At 37.9% G+C, this 27713-nt stretch overlaps 1 protein-coding gene across 7 annotated transcripts in view; it reads left to right on the top strand.

Annotated features, from left to right (window-relative positions):
* PHACTR2 (phosphatase and actin regulator 2) overlaps positions 1–27713 on the top strand; it is a 283035-nt gene that overhangs the window by 96345 nt on the left and 158977 nt on the right. The window contains exon 1 of one of the 7 annotated variants that reach the window (XM_056818885.1): positions 8826–9268. The exons of 3 other annotated variants lie outside the window; for them this stretch is intronic. In XM_056818885.1, the coding sequence (XP_056674863.1) occupies positions 9223–9268 (46 nt within the window). In that variant the 5' untranslated portion in view covers positions 8826–9222. Of the gene's footprint in view, positions 1–8825; positions 9269–27713 lie in introns of those variants that run through there. 3 more of the 7 variants (XM_007484657.3, XM_056818887.1, XM_056818884.1) reach the window with 3 other exon arrangements.

Here is a 27713-nt window from a genome sequence, read left to right on the forward strand (position 1 = left end):
TCAGATCTATGAAAAGATTATATAAAATATTTGTGATGTGCTTAGCCCAGGGCCTAGAAGGTCATTTAATTTTTAAAAATAATTTAATACCATGTCTTTAATATACGACATTCACAAATGGCATTTAATAAATGCTAGTTCTACCCCTCTCTTTTTCCACTATTCAATCACTCAAGAGTTCAATCTATTATCCCACACCAGGAAAAACCAAGTTAACAAAGATATACATTAAGGAGTCAAACAGAATCATTTGGGGATAATCTTAATAATCTAACATTAGTGAAGAGCAGGAAAGGCTTCTTTGGGGTTTTAGCTGAGACTTGAAGGAAGCTGGGAAAACCAGAGGTGGAGATGAGGAAAAATAACTACAGGAATGAATACAACTAGGAAAACTTTTCAGAGTTGAATGATAGAATGTTTTGTGCAATGAACAGCAAGGAAGCCACAGTCATTGGATCATAACATATGAGTAAGGGAGTGAGATGTTAGAAAATGGAAAAGGAAGATGAGCCCAGGTTTTGAAAGGTTTTGTTTGTTTTTAAAGTCTTACCTTCTTTTTTTAGTATCACTTCTAAGCTAGAAGAGTGGCAAGGCCTAGGCAATTGGAGTTTAGTGACTTGCCCATAGTCATGTAGCTAGGAAGTTTGCCTGATTCGAGATTTTAATCCAGGTCCTCCCAACACCAGACTTAGTACTCTATCCTTTGTGCTACCTAGCTGCCCCTTATGTAGGGCTTTAAGAATCAAACAGAGGAATTTATATTTGATTCTAGAAATAATAGGGAGACTATGGAGTTTACTAAATTGGGAGGTGACTTGACTGGACCAGTGCTTTGGAAAATAGCTTGGTAACTTAATGAAGGATGGACTGGACCAGTGAGAGACTTGAGGTAGGGAGATGAACCAGAAGGTTCTGAAAACAGCCCAAGCACGAGGTGATGAGAACCTGTACCAAGATGATGGTAGTGGTAGTGGAGTGGTTGGGTCTAGAGAGAGGCAGCAATACTTTTTTCTCAGCTGATAAAGTCACAGCTCAATGGGAATTGTGAGCCCAAATTGGAAATTCATCGTCCCATTCTGGCCCTCACCTATACTGGAGAAGGGTCACCAGGATATACTTAGTATTAAGGGGAATAAAATCCTAATAAATCTCTAACTTGCTGAAAATGAAATTCTATCATTTGAACTTTGCAGCCATTTGGGAAGATGGAGGAAATTAATTCCAGGTAAGGAAAATGTGAAAAGGCCAAGAGATTTCAGAGGGAATGTTAAGTTTTAGGAATAGGTGGTAATAGGCTAGTGTGGCCAGAACACAGCATGTGAGAAGGAATAATTTGAAATGAACCTGGAAAGGTAAATGGAAGCCAGATTATGGAGGATTTTACATGTAGGACTATGGAGTTTCTAATTGATTCTAGAAGCAATGAGATACCACATAAGATTTTTGACAGTTTGAGTAAGTGGAATCAATAATCCTATTTAACTGTGTTAATAGTACTTTTTAATAATATTCAGTTAAAGGAGAAATAAAATGATAAAACTGAGTAATCATAGGATGGTGCCTGGTGTGTTTTAATTTAAAATCTAAGAATTTTCGAATTTTGAATTTTTTGTTTGAGATTGTACTTTTCTAAAAATTCAAGATTTTGATTTTGTTCGAGAAAAGATCTTCAAGAAAGAAGCTTGAAACTTTTATATCCAGAGAATGAACTGTTGCAGAAAGATGCCGGAAAACCTACACTTCATCAAGAAGATCAAGAATGAACTTTGGATATGATTGATTGAACTGAACTTTGATTGAACATTTATTGTAAATGGACACATTTATGCCATGGCACCAACCCTGTCTCTAGGGGAAATGACTGAGCAGATGCTGCTGCAAAGCTAGCAGCCATAGAAGGGCCTGAATTACTTTTAACATTAACAACTACTGATGACTTAAATTTATCACTTTCCTATAATGAGAAGGAAGTGGAAAAATGGAAACAAAAATTCAAAGCAAAACAGATCAATGGAGTCTGGGTGTCATCTGAAGGAAAACCCCTGCTCCCTAGGAGTTTCTATCACCAAATTTGCCAATCTGTTCATAATAATGGCCACTTTGGTACCCAGGGCATTGTGGACACTGTTAAGAGAGTATGGATAGCCCCTGGTATAACTACCATAGCCTCTAAAGTGTGCTCAGCCTGCTCTACCTGCCAGGCATATAACCAACATGCCTTTCGTGGCAAAGCCTTTGGTGGGCATCCTCTGGCTTACACACCTTTTGAGCACCTGCAGATAGATTTCATAACGATGCCAAAGGCTGGACAATATAAATTTTGTTTGGTCATAGTAGACCAACTGACCAGATGGCCGGAAGCATTTCCTACAGCCTGAGCCACAGCAGCTTTTGTTGCTAAGGTGCTTTTAAAAGAAATTATTCCGTGCTTTGGCCTGCCAGCACGTATTGATTCCGATAGAGGGAGTCATTTTACTGATTCTGTTCTAAATCAGATATATTCTTGCTTGGGAATAACTCCCAAATTTCATGTTCCATATCATCCCCAGAGCTCAGGCCAAGTAGAGAGGATGAATAACAAACTTAAAACTATGATTGGCAAATTATGCACTGAGACCCATTTAAAATGGCCTGAAATTCTCCCTCTGGCCCTATTTTATCTTAGAAGCAGGCCTAGAGGAGACTTACATATTTCACCATTTGAGATGCTTTTTGGACATCTGCCTATACAGGCTAAGCCTTTCTCCCTGGCATATACCTCACTATTAGGGGGAGATGTTACTATTGCTTCCTATATACAGGAGTTACAGCACAAACTACGTGAACTTCATGAATCTGGAGCTGCAGTACAAGCTGGACCATTAGACTTTTCTCTGCATGACCTGAATCAAGGAGATAAAGTTTATATTAAGAATTTCAAGCGAACTGGAGCAACTCAGCCTTCGTGGGAAGGACCATTCCAAATATTGTTAACTACTCCAACATCCATAAAGATTGGAGAGAAGGACTCTTGGATTCACTGCTCACATGTGAAGAAAGCATCTTCTGCTGAGACTGATTGACTGAAACCTATCGCATGCATTGGAGATAATAATCCTTAGACAAGTGGATGCTGTTGTTTTTTTTTTGGCTCTCTTTCTCTCTTTTTGGACTTCTGTTTTGGAGCAGATGTGGCTCTTTCCATAATGTAGGTGAGGTCTTGTCTAGGCCTCTGGCTTAGGCACATTTTCCTTATCCTGTATTTTCTTTAATCCTTAATCCTTAATAAACCTCTAAAAAAATACAATACTCCTTGCAGAGAGAAACTAATTTCTACCTGCCTCAGTCTCCCCTAAATTTTAACTGTTACACGGGGACAGAACAAGGTTAAGTCAAGTCAGTAAAAATTTATTAAATTTCTACTATGTGGGGAAGCTGAGTGACTCAATGGATTTAGAGTGAGGTATGGAGTCAGGAGGATTTCAGTTCAAATCTGGCCTCAGACATTTCCTAGCTCTGTGACCCTGGACAAGTCACTTAATTCCAATTGCCAGGCCCTTAATGCTTTTCTGTCTTGGAATTGATAGGTAAGGGTTTTAAAAAAAGTCTTACTATGTGCCAGGTGGAATTTACCAGGTGTTCATGGAAGACTAATACCTCTAGTGTGAGGGCTTGCCAAGCCCCTTTCTAGCTCGCTTTTCTCCTTTGGTGGCCATCTCCATCTCCAAAAAGCTGTAGCATCCTGTAGATAATTGATAAATCTCAAACCTACTGATGAGTTAGGGGGATGTCTACCCCAACCATGTGAAGACTGCTCTGTCAGAAGAAGTGAGAACAGTTTTTTTCCAATGGTAGACAATGTAGAAGAATCTAAAGTTGTCTAAAGTAGACAATGTAGAAGAATACCCAGAACTTGGTCAAATGTCAAAGACATTAAGGCCATCGACTGCATCCCAGGCCATCACTAGTTCTCCTGACCTTTGTCTTGCCACTGGACTTTGATGACTGGAAGACAATGAAGCTAATGACTCTGCCTCACTTAAATCCAATTCATGCCATGCCATGTCAAAAGATGTCACCAGGAATGTCATTTTGGTTGAGTATGAAGGACAACCACTAACCAATCAATCAACCCATCTAACTAATTATGTGCCAAACACTGCGCTAAGTTCTGGAGCAACTCTGTACAAACATGGGATACTTGGTCATGATAAACAAAACTAGAAATAGGTATAGATACATAAAATAAGCTGTTCAGAGTTTGGTCTTCTGGGAAGAACCCATAAGTATCCAATTACATAAGTAATTACTTATTGAATAATAAGTAACCCATATTAAGTATCTGCCATATTAAGGCAGAATAGTGAGTGTTAAGGGCTAGGCAATTGGGGTTAAGTGACTAGCCCAGGGTCACTGATCTGATATTTAAAAACTTCAAATAACTTGGATGGAGTAGTATACAGGCAATTTTCAAAGGAATCCAGTGACACTAAGATACTAAATCTAGCAGGCATAAAGCTGAAGAAATATCTTGAAATGCTGTGAGTGAGCAACAAAGTGGCTGATGAGATGTGATAAAGAGAAAGTAGAAGATAATTTTGATGAAAAGCAATCAAAATTATTCTTTTTTAAAATGACAGGTTGCGAGCTAACACCCAGAAAAGGGAATTAGAATTTCTTGTAGGCACCCTGGTGAAAGATACTACAATATTTTATTGTGGTCAGAAAGGGCAACAAAATATCAATTATCATTAAGGAAGGTAATAGGAAACAAAATACAATCTAATGTTTTTCCCTTGTTCAGAATTTCTGTGTGTGTGTGTGTGTGTGTGTGTGTGTGTGTGTGTGTGTGTGTGTTAGGATAGGTTTTTTTTTTTTTTTTGCAGCTTGGGTGACCATATATTTTTTTAAAAACCCTCACCTTCCATCTTAGAATCAATACTGTTACAAGGCAAAAGAGCAATAAGGACTAGGCAATGGGGGTTAAGTGACTTGCCTAGGGTCTCATAGCTAGGAAGGATTTGAGACCAGATTTAAACCAGGACTTTCTATCTTTAGGTCTGATTCTCAAAACATTGAGCCACCTAGCTTCCCCTTCACCCCATATTTTTTAAAGGCATAAGTGAGCTAAAGAATGTTAAGAGAAATGCAATTAAAATGATGAAAAGGATAGAAGTACTCCCAAATGAAGAAATAATTTTTTTAGGGCTTAGAGAAACATCAAGTCTGAAGAATTATGAAGGGATCCCTATGAGGTATCCATTTGCCAAATCCAGGAGTATCAGACCTACGGTTATCTCACTTTCCTGGAAATTCGAAGTTAGTCAATCAGTCAATTAATATTTATTAAGTGCCTACTATGTGACAGGGTGGTACAGTGAGTAGAGTGCTCAGCTTGGAATCAGGAAGTCCCAAGTTCAAATCTGAACCCAAACACTTGCTAGCTGTGTAACCCTGGACAAGTCACATAATCTTATTTGCCTCAGTTTCCTCATTTGCCAAATAAGCTGGAGTAGGAAATGGAAAAACACTAGTACCTTTGCCAATAAAACAACCAAATGAGGTCTCTACTAAACAAAAGCACTATGTGCTAGGCTTTGTGCAAATCCCTGGAGGATACAGCAAGAGGGAAAACATGATCTCTGACCCCCAAGGAGCTCAAATCTCACATGGGAGATAAACAAATAAATATGTATAAACAGATTATATACAGGATGAATAGGAATAATTAAATATAATTAAATAATTGAATAGTAGTAGTCTCTCCATAACCAAGGATGATGATTCTCTTTGTGCGCTTTCATCTATGATAGATGAGTTTGCACAAAGACACTTGTGCATGAAGGAGATTTAAGTGGAAAAGCCGATGCACAGAGACAGTCCCACTCTCTTGGCGTTAGATCCAGTGGATCTCTGCTGGGTCCAGTGGTACGAAAAGTCTTTACACCTGGAGACTTCCTTAGCTGCATTGGATAGCCATGTTGTCTTTTGTGCTCCAACACGCCCTAAGCACTCCACAGTGCTTTGCTGAGTTGCCATCTCAGCCGTTGCACCTTCTTGTTGGTTTCTTCCATCTGTTTGGCCGCAGCAATCTTCACATGCTGGGTGAGCAAAGCCCTGGTTCACCAGGGGTCGACGACCCAATGGCTACCCTCACAAGGTTTAGCCTGCCTGTCGAAGCCGTTGCCTGGGGTGTGGCTGCTGCCGCATGCTAGCAGCTACTGGGAGCCACAAGTGAGAGCTGGGTGTCAGGTGAGGGTCAGAGGCTGGAGAGCTGTGCTAGGAGGGCACGACAAGCCCTCCATACCAGAGATACTACCCCTCCCTGAGCACCCCATACACCCCAAATAATTGAATAATTAAAAATAATTAACAGAAAAAAGGCATTCAAATTGAAAGGGGTTAAGACAGGCTTCCTGTAGAAGATGAGATTTGGGAATTTAAACTGTGGCTTTAGAGCAGATAAATGGAAGTTCATTACTACCTCACCGTGAGCTCCTTGAGAATTGTGTGTCCAGAGCTTAGAACAGTGTTGGATACATGGTAAGCTCTTAATAAATGTTAGTTGACTAACTCATAGAAAATGCTGAGTCCTTTCCACAGATAAAATCATAGGCCCATGTCCCTCCTCCTCCTCTGCCCCCACAATTAAATCAGACTAATGTGAAGAGAAATAAGAAACACATCCAGTCTTCCTGGTGCAGTGTCAGAATTCTTCGAAAACAGCCAGGTGCTCTGGGATATAACCCGTTGCCCAGAAGGAGGCGCCTGTCATGTACCTAAGGTTGAAATTTAGATCATTGCTCAGTCTGCAACTCACATCTGGGCTAACTCCTCTATTTCATGAAAAGTGCCAGAGTACTTTAAGTTGGAACTTGCAAAGGCAAAGTGAAGTAAATAATCGATCGAATTGTATTGATAGACAACCTGAAAATACAAAGGGCAATAATGTCTTTGCCTTAAAGGGAACCTGTCAGTTATATTTTGGTCTGAATTAGCTGGATAAATTTGTCTTATCTTTTCACTTTTGCTTCATATAGACACAACTAAAAAAACACACACACACAGGTTTGGTTTTTTTTGTTGTTGTTTGTTTTTTAAAGAATGAACCATGTTTGCAAAAGGATCAGCATAAATGTTAGACAAATTTAGGATTTTATTTATGGCCCTTTTCTCTTTAACATATATATATAATCATATCATTCTTAATAGAGTAAATCAAGAAAAAACCAATATATAGTTTTAGGATGCCAGACAACTACTAATATATGCTGTATTTTTCATTTACATAGTTTCTTTTATCCACAGAGCCTATTGTGCATTTTTCAGAGATTAATTCTTCTCTATGTTTAGTTGTGGGAAGGTGATCACTATCTAATCAAATGCAATAGAAATCATGGACAGAGCCCTGGGACTGGGAATGGAGGGAGGGAGGCAAGTTTGATGATGTAACTCAGAAAAACTTGTGTGGAAATTTGTTATAACATTTAATTGCTAATAAATACATTTTAAAAAATCATGGATGGATATAGATTCAATGTTTCAGTATTTAGGTCAATTTCCCATTTTAAAATACATTATTATGCTTATATTTTTTCTTTTGTTCAAATATTTTCTTATATTCTTTCAAATGAAAAAATATTGAAAGCTATAGTGAACATTGATCTAAAAAACCTAAACTTTACTTGTTATTCAGTCATGACCTACTCTTCTTGACCCCATTTGAGGTTTTCTTGGCAGAGATACTGGAGTAGTTTGCCATTTCCTTCTCCAGAAAATTAGGAAACTGAGGCAAACAGGGTGACATGACTTGTCTCTGATCACACAGCTAGTATGTGTCTGAGATTGAAATTGAGTCTTTCTGACTCAAGGCCCAGTGCTGTACTCTGTAAACTAAATCACCTACCTTACTAAACTTTGCTTAATGATACTAATTCAGTCGCTCCATTTCCCCATCATAATTCTTTATATTTTTAGTCTCTTTTTATATATATGTAGTTAGTACATCAATGCTGTAGTTTTTTTTGCTTTGTATTATTTGATTAGACTTTTAAAATTTCTTTGTATTTCTCCTACTTATCAATCTTCAATGCATTCCAGCATCCAATTTAGTTAACATGGCATATTTTTAAAAATAATTCACCTATTGCATTTTAAAGTTGTTTTTAGGGGTTTTCCCCCAAAAATTTCATCCATTGGCACTATGACACTATTTGAAAATAACATTTCACCCCCAGAATATTTTAAAGCACTTTAAATCTTCCTTCCAAGAGGCACTGTGTTATAGTGGCAAGAAAATAAGAGTCAGGAGAGAAAAGAGTTGGAATCTTAGTTCTGTGGTGTGATCCCAAAACAAGTCTTTCTGAACCTTAGTTTCCTTGTCTGTAAAATGGTGGTCATCATACTTGTACAATTTCTTCAGAAGATTATTTTGAGGAAAGTTCTTTGTAAAACTCCTAAATGTTTTAGAAGTGTGAATTATTCTTAGTATATCATCAGTGTAGGTACTAAGATACAGGAGAGGCAAAAATTTCAGTTTTAAGTGGTAAAAACTAGGTGAATTACTTGTTAAGTCTCATATAGTGTCTCACAGTTCCAATCCTATTTGCTCCAATCCTGACTCACATACTGGATGGTTTACTCCCTAAAGAGGCAGCTATTTTTTTTAGCACGTTTAAAGGGAAGTCCTTTTTTTTTTTAATGGGAAAAACACAGAAAAAAAAAAGGGAATTCCTGAACTTTATTGCATAAGGAAATAGGAAGGGGCACAATGGGGGATAAGGAAGACACCAAGGGTTATAAGAACTTGAGGGGAGCCAAGACCTCCAGAACTTGTTAAACTTAAGTACCATTACTAAGTACTTTAATTTTTTTTTTCCATTGAAGCCTTCTAGGATCAGTTAACTTGGAACCCTTTGTGTTTAAGGGGAGGGTCCCGTTCTGTTAGCAAACTCTGGTCTAGTTGTACCGGCTAGGGATTCCCTCCCTTCGACCTTTGACCTCTGGCAATCAACATAGTGGAATGACAGGCATTCAGTGGAACAGGAACCGCGGAGCTGGGCTGCAACCAGAGTTGGACTTGCAGACCGGGCGGGAGGTGCGGGAAGTGAGGAAGCCCCGACCAGAAAGCGCGTTCCTGGAAAGGTGAAATGAACCTTTGGAAGCCCGTAGGGGAAAGAATCCATGACCAAAGAACCAAGATTGCTGCCTGATTGTTGGCCCCTGGCCCGCTAACGTGCAGAAATGGGCCAGACCTCAGTCTCCACGCTGTCTGAGCAACGTTCGAGTGGTGAGTCCAGGGAGAAGCCTCTTTCCTCCAGCTGTCTCTCCGGTGGGGCTGGCCAGCCAGATGCAGCTCGCTCTCTTCCCTCTCTCTTTCTTACCAAGGGTTTTGTTTTCTCGCACTTGAGCTAATGTAAAATTGGGAGCAACGACACCACTTTACTGGGCTTCTTTTCCTCTGACCTATTAAATCTCTGTGAGCTGATTTGGGAAACTATTCTGAATTCTTAGTCAAAGAAAAGTAGAATGCATTCGGGGGCGGGGGCGGGCGGGGGGGGGGGGGGGAAGTAATATAGGCGATTTTTTGCCTTAAAGGTACAGTCTTCCTTCTGAGAGAAAGATGCCTTGCTCTATTGGGTATTTGAACTGTTTCTGAACATGATTCTATTTAAATAAACTAGAAATGAACTCGTTTTCACACAAAAGCATGGAGAAAACTTAAGCCAGACGTTTTGTAGTTCTTTTGGTGACACAATTTAGGAAGGAAGAAAAACCTTTTAGTGGTTTGGGATGCAATCTTGCAACATAGCAATCCACAGCTGATTTCTTCTTTATGTCAAATGATTAGACTTCTTCATTTAAAATAGTAATTATGGTGCTTGCCTGCCCTTATTGTAACTGAAAGTTCAACTTTTATGTAACTAGCCATAACTAGTTACTAGTTTGGAATTGGAACTGTTTCATATGATGTCGACGTGTTTGTTATAAGGACTTATACAAAAACCATCACTTTTATTGCCAACGACTGGAGTAGATTTCTTAAAATTGTCCAGTATATTTCTGGGTAGCACAGAATGAGTGCGTGCCTGTGTGTGTTTTAAACAAAAAAGGGAAGGAAGGCACATCTGGCATTTCCCCAGCTGTGTAGGGATAAACAACTTTGTGATTAGACAATGAAAAAATAAATAAAAGAGTATTTTTGATATTTTTATGCTCAATATTTTAGAAGTGCTTAAAATTTTATCTGACAACAGGATAGATATACTTAGATAATGTAATTTTTTTTAAAGGAGAAACTTGAGCAAACTTGACCAGGAACAAGGCACAGATTCCTAAGTCAATACCAGTCAGACTTCTAATCTGTTTACCCAAATGTAGAATTATTTTTTTCACCTTAACATTCTTTTCTGTTTGGGTTTGTTTTTTATATCCCTGAAGGCAAAGCTTAGTTCTCTGAAGTATGGTGAATCTTATTGGGGCTTTATGCCAAAAGAATGATGAGTTTTCTACAAAGAAGAAAGAAGAAATTTTTTTAAAAATATGACAATTTCATTATTAGTTAAATTCAATTTTAATAGTATGTGGCATCCAAGAAGTTTCACTTTGATTTGGTGACTTTTGTTTACTACTGCTCTGATTTTTGTAAATCAGGCTTTTAGTGTGGTGACTCCTTTGTTCAGTTGAAAAGCATTCTGACTTCTTTCCTTCTTATGCCTTGGAAACCAAGGTAATACAATTGTTTTTCTTTTTTTCCCTCTTCTCCAAAATAGAAGTCTTACGTTTAATCAGCATTTTGAAGTAAGTTTACAAAGATATGTAAAGCTCTGGTTTTGGTTGTTTGGGTACACAAATATTCAACTAAATATATGACTAGGGTAGTGTGCTTTTTGTACTTTTATAAGTTTGAAATAAAGCCCTACTCTTGCTTTAAAACCAACTCACATAAATTGATGTTGTTTATTTCTTACATTTTATTTTATTCATTTTCCCTGTAGTATTTCTATACTTTCTGGATCTACTGAAACATAAAATTCCCTGATCATTGAAATAATGGAATTCTTTAAATCATCATTGATTAAATCAGTACTTCAAAGGTTCTGAAGTTTCAGTGGAGTATTTCCTTTCCCAGTAGATGCAGCTTATACTCTGATTGGGGTAGGTGATGTTCAAGTATCTTTGTAGCCCAGAAATATATAGTACTTTCTGGCCAGCCTGGTGAGAATCCTATCTAGAATTAGCCACATGATTCCTAGCTAGACACCTAGTCTATCAAAAGGCCTTTCAGATTTTTCTTGAACCATGCTTTGAAAAATGCTGTTACCTTCAGGTCAAGTTGTGATATCAAAGTAGTTAGGACTTCATTAGAAGATTTATTGGAATAACATATGAAAAGATCCACTGATTTGCACATAAGTAGAAAATGATCATTTCTGCTGAATGACTGCCAGCAAAATAAATAATTTGTCTAAATTTCTGGTCTATGCTTATAAAAATAAACCTTACAATATTTACAGGTAGACTGGTAACTCTTAGGCATGTTGAGTCAAAGTAATGTTTAGTGAGCAATGACACTCATTTTTGAAGTCATAGATTTGCAGGTTTACTTATCTCATTCCATATAATTTCTTTGAGATCAGTTTTACATTACTTGTTTTCCTTGTAACTTTGCAGTGCTATCTGAAATGAAAATGGCTTTAGGCCAGCTATTCTGCTTGCTATATATCATAACTTGTATGCCTAGTAGATGGCAGAGGTAACTGGTGGCCAAGTGAATTTGGGATTAAGAAGACCTGAGTGTAAATCCTGGCCAAGACACTTAGTAGCTGTGAGTCTGGGCAAGTGATTTAACCTCTATAGGTCTCAGTTACCTCAACTGTAAAATGGGGCTCTTATGCCACAGGGTTGTTGAGGATCAAAAGTAAAGCATAGTATGTTAGCACAGTATTAAGCAATGGTAAGTATTATATAAATGCTCATTTCCTTCCTGGGGTTTTTTCTTCATTCCTTGTTGGCCATTTGGCAGTTTGTTACATGATCAAATGAGATAATATTTGCAGAAAAAAAATGCTTAGTATAGTGTCTGGCACATGGTAGGGATATAAATTCTCATTCCCTTCTCATCTCTTTCCAGTCTTATTTTCTTCATTCCTTGTTAGCTGTTTGGTTGTGGATTTAGTAGAAGAGCAAAGATCTTCATTCACTTTGGAAACAGGCAAATATACATTTTTAAGCCTTTAATGGATGTAGGGATTGAAAATACAAAGAAGAGGGAGCAAGTAGGTGGCTAAGTGGTTTGAGAATCAGGAATAGAGGTCCTCAGTTAATATCTGGCCTCAGGTACTTCCTAGCTGTGTGACCCTAGGTAAGTCACTTAACCCCCATTGCCTAGCCCTTACTACTCTTCTGCCTTGGAATTGGTGCGCAGTGTTAACTTTCTAACAGAAGGTAAGGCCTAAACAATACAAGATTCTTAGCTTTCATCACTTCTTTTCACATAATTGTGTGCATGTTAATTTCCTCATTAGACTGATCTCTTTGAGAGCAGAGAATAGCATATGCTACATAGTGGGCACTTAATGCTTGCTGCTGACTACATTGTATTTTTTCAATTAGCTTGTGGGTAATCTGTTTGGGGGTTCCAGAGTTGGTGGTACACTTATAACTTTTTTTAACCTTTACCTTTTATCTTATCAATTCTAAGTATCAGTTCTCAGACAGCAGAATGTCAAGGGCTAGGCAGTGGAGGTTAAGTGACTTGCCCAGGGTCACATAGTGTCTGAGGCCAAATTTGAACCCAGGACTTCCCTTCTCCAGGCTTGACTGCCCATCTACAGAGTCATCTAGCTGCCCAGTGCACTTAGAATTTTCTGAAAAACTCACTGAACCTTCTGGTTTATTGACTCTGAAATTCAATATGATGTTACAGTTCACCAGTCAGCTGTCTGCTCTTTACTCTGAATTCAGTTATCACACTTCTTAGGTGGAAGATAAGGCAGCACTTTGGAGAGGGCACTGGATCTGGAGGCAGGCAGACCTGAGTTCAAATCCAACTTTCATGATTAACTACTACTTGCCTCAGTTTCCTCAACTGTAAAATGGGAATCTTTCCCCAGGTTGTTGTGAGAATAAAATGAGATAAAAATTTAAAAAGCTCTTAGTACAGTACCTAGCAAATAGCAGTCACTACATTTCCTTCCCCTTTCTCCTACCTCACAGAGTTATTGTGAGGATCAATTGAGATAAAATTTAAAGTGTTGGTAAAACTTTAAGTGCTGCCTGTTGTTATTCTGATCATTTTCAGGTTCTTTTCTGCTCTAAATCTATGATTCTATGGAAGGACTTTTCTGTCCTGCTTCCATTCTTTTTAAAATCTCCCTTCCTTTCCATCAAGGCCTAACTCATTGTTTCACCTCTTGACAAATCCTACTTCCTCTCTTCGCCCCTTAGAAGTGACCTCTCTCCTTCCTCAAATTTTTCATAACTCTAGATCTCCTCTTTGCATGTATTTCTCATTTGTTTTACAGCGACTTATAGGGATGCATTTTTTAAAATTTAATTGGGGGATAAACTCTTTAAGGACTGAGGCTATACTTTATAGAATAATAATAGCTAGCAGTTGTACAGCACTTTACAGTTTGGGACGTCCTCTATAAATATTATCTCTTTTGGGACTTCTCAAGAATCTTGTGAAGTAGGTGCTAATATTATCCTGCTTTTGAAGATGAGGAAACTGAGATAGACAGGGGTTTAGTGATTTGTCCAAGATTGCAGAACTAGTAAATATTGAAAATTGGGTTTGAATTCCCATCTTTCTGACTCTAGTCCCAGGAGCTTATGCACTGAGCCATCTAGCTGATCCTAGATATAAAATAAATCTATATTCACATAAACATTTTATATACATATAAATAGAGTCTTTGAAATTCCATAAGCTCTATTGGTATTTGTTTTACTCTCTTGGGGAATCAAGTCTTTCTTCTTGATTTTGCATCTTTTCCTCTTAAGTGCTACAAATGCAAATTCAGAATGTAAAATCTAGCATAATTTTAAAACACAGAATCAATCCATGAACAGTCATTTATTAAGCACCAACGGTGTGCCAGTTATTCTGCTAGTTCTGGGGATATACCAAGAAAAAAATGAAAACATCCTTTCTGCTCATTTGGCTTCTATTCCAGCCTAATTGTGCATATATAGTTATAAATAGTTATAAATTGATTTTGAAGGGGAGGTTATGCGATGGAGGCTGGCTTCGTGTGGAAGGTGGAGCTTGAGCAGAACTCTGAAGGAAAGGAGGGCTTGTAAGGAAGAGCTGCGTACCAGGCGTTGGGGTAACTTGTGGGAAGCCATAAGACATGACATTTTAGTAAGTGAAGGCTGGACTGTAGGGCGGTTCTAAGTTGGGACCAGGTTATGAAAGGCTTTAAATGCCAAACAGAGTAATTTATGTTTAATCTTCAAGGCAAATTGGAAAGCATGGAAGTTTATTGAATAAGGAGAGTAACATAGTCCTATGGCTTTAGGAAAATCATTTTGGCAACTCTGTGGAAGATGGATTGAAGAAGCAAAGACACTTAGAAATAAGCAGAACAAAGAGTCCAGGAAGGAGGTGCTGAAGATAATCATTTGTAGGGCTTTGTTCAGGTTGAGTGGAGAAAAGTAGACAGCAAAGTTATTGAAATGGTAGAAATGACAATATTTGACAGCTGAGTGGATATGTTGGGGGGGGGGTGGAGAATGAGGAATTGAGGATGCCAAGGAAATTGTGAAAACCTGGGTGACTAAAGGTATTGTGCCTTCAAGAGAATTAGGGAAGTTCAGAATAAGGTTTGGTTAGGGATGAGAGTGTGTGGGGAAAAGGATGAGTTCTGTTTTCATCATGCAACAAAAGTGAAATTTATCAGGGGGCTAAAGATTTATATCTGAAAGAAACTTCACAGTCACCTAGTTTACTCCTCTCATTTTATAGAAGAGGAAACAGAAGCCCAGAGCTGTAGCAATGTTAATTGACTTACCCACAGTCACATATGACAGCAGCATGATTTGAACTCAGATGCTCTGACTCCAAAGCTAATGTTTCTTCCACATTTTCACCAAGTTTCCAGTTGTATTGTACTACTGGCAACAAATAATACAACTACATATTTGTATTCTAGTAGAGGTAAGTGGCACAGTGCATAGAGCACTGAACCCAGAGTCAGGAAGACTCATGTTCCTGAGTTTTAAGTCAGGCCATAGACACATACTCACTGTGTGATCCTAGGCAAGTCACTTAACCCTGTTTGACTCAGTTTCTTCATCTGTAAATGAGCTGGACAAAGAAATAGCAAAGCATTTTAGGACCTTTGCCTATGTAGGAAAACCCTACATAGGGTCATGAAGAATCAGACATGACTAAAACAACATTTGTATTCTACATGTAGTCATTGTCTTAGATTGATTTGGTAAATGGACTCATGACCAAACTTTGGACATTATTAAGCTATATGGCCCCAAGAAAGTCCTTTGATCATTGGAGACAATAAAATTTATGCTACCTATTTCTTAAGTTGGTGAGACTCTGTGAACATTAAAGCACAATATAAACCTTCTACATAGCTGTCAAGTTGATCTTCCTAAAGCACAGGTCTGATTATGTCACCCTTTCTTTCAGTAAATTGCAGAGGTCCCTATCACCTCTAAAATCTACTACAAAATCTTCTGTTTTGTGTAGAAAGCCATTTATGAATTGCCCCTCCTCTCCTACTTTTAGAATCTTTACTCCCCTCTCACATTCTCTGTGGTCAGTGTCACTCACTTTCTGGGTATTTCACCCAACTGTTCCCTATGTTTAGAATTCTCTTCCCTCCTTATCTCTTTCTGCTCTCCTTGGATTCCTTCAAGTACCAGCTAAAATCCTACTTTCTATAAGAAGCCTTTCCTGTATCCCTCCAGGCTAGTGTCTTCCCTCTATTTATTATCTTCAATTTATCCTGTCTATATCTTTGGGTATTGTTTGCATGCTGTCTCCTCCATGAGACTCTTTAGTTCCTTGTATCTCTTCCTTTTTTTAAAGACAAATTTATTTCATTTCTAGATTTGAATTCTTTCCCTCCCAACATCTGTTTCCCTCACCTTTGAGAAAGGAAAAAGAAACAAAACCCATTACAAATGTGTATAGTCAAGCAAAACAAATTCCCACACTGGCTAACTTCCCAATAGGAATATAGTTATATATCTACATGTAAATATAGATATCTATCATAGATATAGAGGAAGATCTATGGCATAGCATATATTTATATAGAGAGAGCATCTATATCTGTATATCTATGTTAATTTGCATTCTGAGTCTATCACCTCTATTTGGAGTTGGTAATTAAAAACACACACACACACACACCTTGCCTTCTGTCTTAGAATTGAAAGTATCTGTTCCAAGGCAGAAGAGAGGTAAGGGCTGGACAGTTGGCATTAAATGACTTGCCCAGGATCATACAGCTACAAAGTATCTAAGGCTAGATTTGAATCCGGGACCTTCTGTCTCCTGACTTTATCTACTGAGCCACATAGCTGCCCCTGGAATTGGTCATTTTTGCTTTTCTTGTGCCATTAGTGCTTAGCATAATGCCTGGCTCACACTTGATAAATGCTTGTTGACCAACTGGCTGACGTACTAGACTGTGTTAAAGTGTAGTGATCATATTTCTTAGTGCCTAAAAAAATCTGCTATGTTAACTGCTCTATCCCCATTGTAAGTAGACAATGTGCTTTCCTTAAGACATGATTTCATCCTGCATTCTCTGTCTCCACCCCCTACTAATCCAAGGAGAACTACCCAGTTTTGGTATTCTACTGGTGTGCCCTGCTTAGAATATGACCTCCTTATGTGTGGCAGCCATGTTTTTGCCATTTTTTTTTATTCCTAGTGTTTTACCCAATAGTGTTTTCAGGTTTGCAGAGTATTTTGTTCTTTTTGTCTCATCTGATTGTCAAAACAACCCTGTGAGACAGGTGCTATCTGTTTAATAAATGTTTGTTGGTTGATAGACTGGTCTTACCACTACCTTAAGGATAAACAAAGACAATATCCTCATTTTACAAAAGAGGAAATAGAATTGAAATGAGTTTTCCAGGTCCCACCCAATAAGTGACAGAACCTAGAACCTCCATAGTTCAGAAATCTTAGAAACACCAGCTATTTGTTTCCATTTTTTTTTCTTTTGTCTTCATGGAAAAAACAAGAGAATAGTCTTGAATGCTTTTAATCCATTCTCATCTGAAGCATTAATTCTTTCTATAGAATGCCTGTGTTTGAAGACCACTAGCAGGAAGGAGATCATTATTTCCTAAAGCAGCACATTCCACTTTTGGATCCCTCTTGTTGTTTGAAAGTTCTTCCTTCAATTGAGTCAAAATCAACTTCCTTATTACCATAACTCATTGGTCTTCAGTTTGTGACCAAGAACAATCATTTACTTAACAAATATCTCTTACATCCCTGCAATAGTGTAAAGAGCACTGGATTTGGAGTTAGGGGGCCTGAGTTCAAATCTAAGCTCTGTCACTTGTTCACTGTGCAACCTTAGGCATGTCACCATCTTTTTGGACATTTGTTTTCTTATTAGGAAAATTTCAGAGTTGAAACTAGGTGAACTCTTAAGGCCCTTTCTCCTTCTAGATCCTATGAAAGTATATGATTAAGGTCTAATTTAAGGTAGGGGCAATGGAAATAGAAAAGGAGAGACAAATCAAAGAAATTCTTCTGGTGTAGAAATAAGGTTAAGCTACAAAATGGATGTCAAGTATAAGGGGAGAGGAAATTTAAGGCTGACATCTCTTTTTAAAGGCTGAATGACTTAAGGAATGCTTATACTATCAACCAAAATAAGGAAGTTAGTAGAGGAAAGTTTTAGAGAAAAGATAAGTTCATTTTTGGATTGGGGAGTTTGCAGAACCAATGGACATTTGGGTGGAAATGTACAAGTAGGCATTTGGAGATGTGGAACTGAAGCTCAGAAAAGAGATAAGAACTGGATGTAAAGACTGGGGAGTCATCATCCCAGAGGTAATCACTAAATCCATGGAATTAGATGAGGTTCCTTGGAAAGAGTGTGTAACAATGGAGCTTGCAGGTAGGAGGGCAAAGGACCAACAAAAGGGCTTAATAATTGATTGTCATTGTTAGTGAGATAGGAGAAAAACTGAATGGAAGTTACAAAGTAAATCAGGAGCCAACCATGTCAGAGAAGTCTGTAGCAAAGCAGGAGAGTGGGAAGTTTAGATTGTTGATTCTAAATTCCACAGCTCTTCCTTATAAACGGAGTGGTGGGGGGGGGCACTGAAAAGTACAATATATTGGTTTCCTTTTAAAAGTCTAGAGAGTATGAGCAGTGCTGCCAGAGGCCAGGGTTTTGTGCCTGGAAAGATCAGAATTTATTTATGACTCAATTTGGTGACAAATGGAATTGAGTTACATGGAAAAACTTTTTCAGTTGACACATTATATGATTCTACCAAGTTAACCATTTATTAAGCTCTTGCTATGTGTCAATAATGGCTTAGGACATGAGAGAAAACATAAAAATGGTCCCTGACCTCAAGGAGTTTACATTCTTATGGGGAAGCAACATATATAGATAAATTGCCTACAAAGTATATACTAGGTATCCCTAGAGGGTAAGGTATTAACAGATGGGGGAAACCAGAGGCTTACTATAGAAGGTTGTACATGAGGTGAGTCTTGAAGGAAGCCAAAAATTCTAAGACAAAGAAGTGAGGAGAAATTTCAGGCATGAGAGGTAGCCAGGGCAAAGGCACAGATGGAAAATGGAGTTTTTTGGGTGAGGCACAGCATGGCTGGACTGCAGAGTGTATGAAAGAGAACTGTGGAAGAAGACTTGAAAGACAGGAGGTGGCTAGGTTATGAAGAGTTTTAAATGCCTAAACAGGAATTGATATTTATTTGATCATACAGATAATAGAGAGTCACTGGAGTCCATGTAGGGAGCTCTGAGAGATGGTCAGATTTGACCTTAGCAAAATCATTATGGCAGCTAAGTGGAGGATGAATTGGAGAGGGAAGATACTTGATGGAGCCAGAAAATTGGAGGCTATTGAAATAATCCAAATTGGATTATTTGGAGGTTAAGATGTACTAAACTAGGGCGATGATTTTGTGAGTGGACAGATGACATATGAGAGATGTATGGAAAAGACAAGATTTGTCAACTGATTGGATAAATGGGTGGTGAGTGAGAATGACAAGTTGAGGCTGACACCCAGGTTGTAAACCTGGGTAACTTGAAAGATGATAATGCCTTTAAATAGGGGGTTTTTTATTTTAATTTAATTTTTATTCATGACTAAAGCTGAAGAGAGAGACTGGAGCTGGAAATCATCTGCACAGGGATTGTAATCAAACCCATTTGATGAGTTTTCTAAATGAGAAAATAGAGTGAGAAATGAAAAGAGAGCCAAGGAAAAAGCATTTGGATATACCCGCAGTTAGTGGGAATAATATGGATGATGATACTGAAAAGGAGACAGAGATAGAGTCAGAAAGGAGGAGAAACAGGAGAGACTAGAGTCATGAAAACACAGAGAGAACAGAACATTTGTGAAGAAGTGGTCAGCAGTGTGAAATGTTATAGAAAGGTCAAGAAGGATGATTGAGATAAGGCCATTAGATTTGGTAGTTAAAAGATCATTGGTAATTTTGGAAAGTTGAATTTCAATTGAATTATGAAGTTAGAAATTAAATTTCAGAAAAGTTGGAAGATAATGAGTAGAGAAGAAATAAACACATGCAGTGCCTCCTTTTTTTTTTCCCCAAGTTCCAAGAAAAGAAGAGGTAAGTGACAATAGCTAGTGGAGGTGTTAGGATTTAGTGAGGATTTTTTTTTGTGAATGGGGAAGATTTGGTCTGTTGCCACTGGAGAAGAACCAGTAGATTAGGAGAGATTGAAAATTAGAGAGAAGGAAATGATAATGGGGACCACCTGCTGGAGGCCTTGGAAAATGACGGGACCTAGAGTTACATGAATGTAGAGCAGTTGGGTCTTGGCAAGAAATGCCCTTCATTAGAGACTAGTAAAGGAGGAGAAATGGTTGGGGTTGATGCAGGGGAATTGTCGCTCCCCCTCAGCTCAAGAGAGGGAAGAAGTGGGAGCTTCTTTGGAAAGGGCCATGGAAAAAGATGTCGATGGGAGAGCGTGGTGGGTGGCACAATGGATTTCTCCCCCCACCCCCAGTAAAAATCTGAAATGGTGGAATGAGGGAGTGGTGTGGGAAGTTTGATGGGAAGGTTTGGGATAACTTGTGAAGAGTAGGATAGAAAATAAATTAGGAAGGAGTAGAAGGACTGCTTTGTTGCTGTGTGGACCTAGTTAAGATTAGATAACAATTTTTTTAATAACACAAATTTGTATGACACCCAATCAGTTGTTTTATGACTTCCTACAGCTCTACTCAACAACATTTAAGTAGGAACAAAGGAAGATGACAGGAGTAATCAGGGTTGGGGTTTGGGAAGATGTGATTGACAACAGAATTTAGGAGCAAGGGACTTGAGAGTACAAAATAAAGTAGGATTAAATTTCTTCAGTAAGAGGTAGCAATTAGGAAGGGGTGAGAGGTGATACCAAGGGGTACAGGATGTGAAGGTCACAGTGAAAAATTGTTCAAGAGAGTAGTCAGGCATCCAGGGTAAGGATCTTATTTTAAAGAGTTCATCCTCCAGGTTGTCTGGAGGGACAGAAAACCTCATTCATGGCCAGAATACATTGTTTTCCTGATTTCTCTTTATTACATTTCATTCTCTCGCCTGGTATACTAATAAATCTGATCTTGTTCCTGTGGGAAGGTCTTGGTGGAGACTAATAGCTGTTTCATGGTACCATGGGAATTGTGGTTCTGCCTAATATTGGGAAGCTGTCAAGCTTTTCCCCTTTCTACTGTACATAGATGTTTAGCTTTGTGTTAGCCCATGTAGACATTCAATGGCTGTTTCTGTAAACTTCTTTATTTTTTTATTTTCATTTTAAATGTTATTTCATTCATGTAAACTTCCAGAAAACCATGAAACTTTTCTATTCTCTTGTCCCTGAATTATAGTTTGAATAGGAGTTGGATAGGAGTTGGAAGGGAGGGGGTGTTCAGGGTGCCAAATAAGAAGAGTGGTACTGACATTTGAGTAATAACATCTTGTCAAGATCTAGGTGGATGGATGCATTTTTTAAAAGCATTTATTAAGCACTTACTGCAAGAGAGACCATCTCTTCACTTTGCTAAAAGTCCTTTAAAAAGAAAAGGAGTTAATCAGTCCCAATCTAATCCTACCACTCTTTGAAGATCATGCCTCACTGGCATCGAGTCTACATTTTTCTTTTTTTATAGATACGAAAAATGTGTTTCTTTTTAGTGTCTAGGGGGTACAGTGGATTCAGGACCTGGAGTTAGGAAGATCTGAGTTCAAACACTGATCCTGGAAATATCACTTAACCTCATGTTTGTCTCAGTTTCATCATAGTAATATCACCTACCACCCAGGTTGTGAGGATGAAATAAGGTAATTTTTGTAAAGCATTTTGTAAACTGTAAAGTACTATACAAATGTTAGCTACTGATATTTCTTAGAGTGGAGAGATCGGCTGTGCATGCAAACAAATATATGTTATCTTTTGATTTTAGTTATTCAGGTTAGGAATGGGTTCTAATTCAATTCAGCAAGTTCTCAGTGCCAATTTTGTGCAAGGGAAAGATGGGAAGGGGCCAGAAGGATTTAGAAGTCAAACAAGATTTTGATCCTATATGTAATTGGTAGCCACTGCAATTTATTGAACAGGGGGAAGGGAGACATGAGACACTTACATATTCATAATAATAGACACAATGATCCAAGCCTGGAGTCAGGAAGACTTAGTCTTAAATATGACCTCAGACACTTCCCAACTGTAATACCCTGGCAAGTCATTGAACTCTTGTTTTGCCTGACCCTCACCGCTCTGTCTTAGAGTTGTTACTAAGACAGAAAGTAGGGGATTTAAAAAAGAAAGAGAAAGAGAAAAAGATGTCATCTAGTACATGAATATAAAGAAATTGGTCTTGGCGGGAAGAAGTGCCACTTCATTAGAGACTAGGAGAGGAGGAGAGATTGTTCCAAGCTTAATAAAGGGTGGATTGTAGTGGGGAGAGATTTGAGATAGACCCTTGCTTTCTGTAGCCTGTGAGAGAAGGGATGATGGGAGTGGAGACAAGATAAAGAGGGGGGATGTGGGGAAGGTAGGCATGATAAGACTTTGCCACAGATTGGACCATTCCCTGGCTGTGCTCTGGACATTAAAGTCTAGCCTTCTTCCCTTTGGGATTTTGCTTAAGATTATTAGTCACTTTGAAACATTTTTTTAATTACTGGAAAAATGTTATTGACTGATAACAAGTTAGTACCTTCCCCTCAGAGGAATGTTTGCATTTTATTCTGCTGCTTAATCCTTAGGAATGTCTATCCCCTGTTGGCATTTCAAGTACCTTTTGAAGAGCTATTGTTGGGGAGTGCTTTCCCCAGACTTTCAGAATTAGGCCAGTCTAGTGGCTGCCCATTTTTAAAGCTGGCCTCACTCCTTAACATGTACATATACAGGCATATAAAGGATAGATTTAAAGCATTCTACAACCCCCAGTATGTAAAGAGACTTCTTAGTACTAGATCTTCCAGAGTAGATCAGGAGATGAGTTCAGGTCCATCTAAGGGCCTTAAAATGTGGGCTACCTTTGATAACCTATGTGGCACTCCCTATATGCTAGCTCACCTTATCATGAGGTTTTAATGTGAAGAGAAAGTAAGTTTTCAGTACGTTGTTCATGTGTGTATTGTTGATCTGTAATTATAAATTTTGTTAATGTTTCCTGAACATCAAATGCATTGAATAATGTGCCTAATAGTAGACAAACTATTTGAATGTTGTCAGTTTCTTATTTCCTTTTCTAGCTCTGGGCACTAGAGTGATGGTTCAATTTTGAATTTTAAATACTTGAATTTAAGGACCTCAAACTTTTAGGGGAAAAAAGGCTCATTTTTTATAGTAATAATATTCTGGAAGTACTATATGTCTACAAGACATGGCCTACTAGAGCACATCTTTGAAGAAGTAAAAAATAATATAGAGGGAATCAGTGCTGATAAGGTAGCAAGTGAAACATCTGGTCAAGATCTGCCTTTCTTGACTGAAGAAAAAGGTGGGGAAAAATCATTCCTTTTTTTGTATCCCAAGACCTAATCACAATGCCTAGAACATCGTAATCACTTGATCAATGTTTATTGATTTGATTTGACTTGGGGTACATGAATTTGGGTTTACACAATATTTTTAAAATTTATATTTCAATATAATTGTTTTCTTTTTTAATTCTATGTCTTTTATTTTGTGCATTTAAAAATATTCTGAGAAGGGCTCTGTAACTCAAAGGGGTCACATCATGATTTAAAAAAAAAAAGATTAAGAACACCTAGTCTATGGCCAATATGGCAGCAAAGGAAAGTGATAAATGTTGGAAGGGATGTGGCAAAATTGGGATGTTAATACTCTGCTGGTGAAGTTGTGAATTGGTCCAACCATTCTGGAGGGCAATTTGGAACTATGCTCACAGGGCATTAAAAGAATACTTTCACTCTGATCCAGCCATACCACTGTTGGTACCCCAAAGAGATAATAAGGAGAAAGACTTGTACAAAAATATTTATAGCCACACTCTTTGTGGTGGCAAAAAAAAGGAAAATGTGGGAGTGTCAATTGATTGGGAATAGATGAATAAATTGTGGTATATAATGATGATGGGATATTATTGTGCTGAAAGGAATAATGAACTGGAGGAATTCCATGTGACCTGGAAAGACCTCCAGGAACTGATGCAGAGTGAAAGGAACAGAATGAGGAGAACATTGTATACAGAGACCGATACACTGTGGTACAATCAAATGTGATAGACTTCTCTACTAGTAGCAATGCAATGACCCAGGATAATCCAGAGGAATTTATGAGAAATAATACTATCCACATTCATAGAAAGAACTGTGGGAACAGAAATGCAGAAGAAAAAGACATGATCAATCATTAGTTTGATAGGGATATGATTAGGATTTTTAGTTTAAAAGATCAAATATGAATAACATTGAAAAAGGTTTTGAACAATGATACATGTATAACCCAGTGGAACTGCTTGTCAGCTTCAGGATGGAGGATGAAGAAATTGGGGGGGGGGCATAATAAGTAGTAATAAGGGACTACATTGATGATAATTGATAACTAACACATCAGGCTGTTCCCTACTTTCTTCCTTCCTTCCTCCCTTTTCCACCCCTTCACCCTTCCTTCTTCTTCCTCTCCTTCTAAATCAACTCAGAGGTGAGTTTATGAGGTTTTCAATTGAAATACTTTTTCTCTTCTTTATCTTAAATAAAGTGTTTATTGGGAATGACAGGAAAGGATAAGGAAATAGAAGGAAAGAGGATTTTGGGGTTTCCCTACCACTAGGATGAGTCTTAGATTGGAGGACAGTGGAATATAGTTCAATTGAGAGAAATGGCTGATAGGTCACTATCACAACAGAACAAGTCAGAAAGAGAGACATCTAGACTTTTGTCCTCTTCTGTCTTCAAAGTCAAAAGACACCTTCAGACTTCTCTCTCAAAATTCAAGAGAGGAAAACTCCTTCCCTCTTTCAAGGCAACAGGATTCAGCCAGCAGTTGGTCTGGCTTCCAACTGCCTTTCCTGGTAATATTCCATATAGAACACTCTCATTTGACTGACAGGTCATCACTCAGCTGCTCCAACCTCCTGCTACAAAATGATTCTCAATTTCTCACTTCCACAGGGATCATGAATCATGTAACCATGGAAAAAATTCTAAATAAAAAAAGGAAAAAAATTAAATAAAAAACACTTAAACTAAAAAGGATGAGATACCAATGCAAATAACTATAATATATAATATTATACATGACTGTATTAGATACAAAATAAAATATTATTTGAAGTCTGAGAGAAGTGCTCACATTAGCCTGCAAAATCAGAAGAGGAAGATAGCTTAGGGGGAAAGATAGTGATAAAGAAGTGTCAGTGGTACCTCTAGGTGGAATTACTTTGTCATTGGGAAAGGTGGGTCTGAAATTCAGAAGACTAGTAAAAGCAGGTGCTAATGATTTGGAGAAGTGCTAATTGAAGTCGAAATGAGACTACCTAGGGAGAGGATGTAGGGAAAACAAGAAAAAGGCCAAGTACAGAGCCTTGGGGTAGCTCTCACATTCAGAAAACAGAAAAGATGATATGCCAACAAATGAGCTGAAAGAGATGCAGATGGAGGCACAGGAGAAAATGGAGAGAGTAGAGACTCTGACATCATCTGGTAAGGGGGTTATTTGAAGTATTAACCTAGAAAGAGATTGAAGAAAATCAATCAAATCAGGCTAAGTTTATTAAACTACTTCTATGTGCCTGGCACTGAGGCAATCCCTGGAGATGTAAAAGAGGCAAAGGACAGATTTTGCATTCAAGGAAATTATAAACTAAAGGATTAGGACTGAAAAGGGGTCATTAGGTAGTGGAGCTATAAAGTTATCAGGAATTTAGAGATAGCAATTTCAGTAGCCTGGTAGGTGGAGGGAGAAACCAACTAGATTGAAAAGAGAGCAAGTTGTAAAGATATTGAAGCTTTAGGTCTACACAAGTCCTTCCAGAAGTTTAGAAATGAATGGGAAAAGAGAAATGAAATAGGGTAATTCCTGATTGGGGAAGAATCATAGGATTATCATTTTAGAAATATAGCTCTAGATTTTTAGTGATTATCTGGTCCAACTTCCTCATTTTACAAAGGAGGAAACTGAAGTTCTGTGAATTTGTGATTCATTCAAGGTCATAATAGTAATAAGTGGCTAAGATAGGATTTGAACCCCAAACAAGTTGTCCTAGTTAGGCAGTGAGGTGAGCAGTGGATAGAATATTATGTCATCAGGAAAACCTGAGTTCAAATAGGGGTTCAGATGTTTACTACCTCTGTGTTTCTGGACAAGTCACTAAACTTATGTCTGCCTCAGTTTCTTCCCCAAGAAAATGAGGGTGATAATAGCACTTGACTCCTATGATTGCTATTAAGGATCAAATTAGATAATGTTTGTAAAGCAATGCCTGGCACATAGTAGGTGCTTAATACATAATTGTTTTCTTCTCTTCTCCTTTATACTGCCCTTCCTCTTAGACTTTTTTTTTTTGGTAATTAGGGAACTCAGAATTTATTCATTTGTAATCACATAGAAACAAACCAGTTTCAAGCTTTTTAAAGATTAAAGCTGCTTATAAGTAATCATGAATTCTTAGTGGAGCTATAAATTTGGTGATACCAATTAATTTTTCCAGGATAGTCATACCTTAGAGATATGGATTCCTATTTTAAAGGAAGCTTTCTGGATCATTCAGTATTATGATTTATATGATTTTCTGTTGTCTTTCATCATTTTCTTTTAAAAAATTTAAATTTATGAATTAATTTGTTACATTAAGATTCCCAGATGTCTCTCCCTCCCTACCTCCCTGCCTGTGCTAGTGAGGGCATCATTTAACAAAAATATATATGTATATATGTCTTGCTTTTTTCTATTTATTAGTTCTTTCATGTTGCAATATTCCCATTCAGAAATATACTTTTGAGAGGATCAAAAATTAGACCAAAACCCTTTTCATCATCCATTTTGTTCATGTCATAAACTCCTTCCCTACTGGGTCTATGATCTAGTCCTTTGTTTACAAGTTGGAAGTCAAAGCCTTCTAAAAGGAATGACATTATTATTTAGGGAGAAGGACCAACTACTTGGTTTTGTCATAGTGTATGTGTGTCGGGGTGGGGACCGTCCCCAAGGACTTTCTGCTAAGAGCACTGTATGTTACCTCCAGGCAGAACTAGAGCCAAGAAAAGGGGGACTAAATGAAAACTGGTATCTATCTGTGTTTTATAATGTGGGAGAGGGAGCAAAGTTAAAAAAAAATTGAAATATAGCAAAATAACATATGAAAATGGGCCTGAACCTTTGCCCTTCACTGTTGTGAAAAGAAGTAGTCATTTGTTTCCAAAATCTCTGAAAATGTTCCCCTTTGGAAAATTGTTAGCCTTTTATTTCCTTTTCAGTTTCTACTTTCAGGGGTCCTTCCCTTGCTTTCCTGCTCTATTTGCAGTGCCCAGCACAGTGTGACATAAATTCCATTTAATTTTAATTAGGGTTTGGAAAGAGCTGTTCCTGAAAGGTGTTTCTCAGCCTCCTGCTTGGAGTCAGGAGCAAATCAGAACCTAAGGTCTTCCTCTGAGAGAAAGAGATTGGCCCTTTGTTGTACTCCTTCTGGAATGAAAATGAGTTCTTTAAAGGGCAGTTTACCTTGTCAGCTGGATAATAAACCAGAATGGTGTAATAAAATGGTTTAGGATTGGTACTGCCAATTCAATCTATTTAGAGAAAACATCTTGGGTTATAAAAATAATATTTTATTTTCTATGGTTCAGTTAACTTTTAAGATTTGTTTTCCTAGAACAATGGTCTTCAAAGTTAGGAATGAGGAATAAGACAAGTACATGATCCCAAAGATGGTTTGATTAATCTGTGGTGGGATTTATTCTCATCTACTGGCCAATCTTGGGTTTTGTCATGACCACACTAACTCTTATGGGCAGCTAGGTGGCTCTGTGGATAGAGTGCTGGGCCTGGAGTTAG

This window comes from Monodelphis domestica, chromosome 2, assembly GCF_027887165.1.
Source record: "Monodelphis domestica isolate mMonDom1 chromosome 2, mMonDom1.pri, whole genome shotgun sequence".
Lineage (NCBI taxonomy): Eukaryota > Metazoa > Chordata > Mammalia > Didelphimorphia > Didelphidae > Monodelphis > Monodelphis domestica.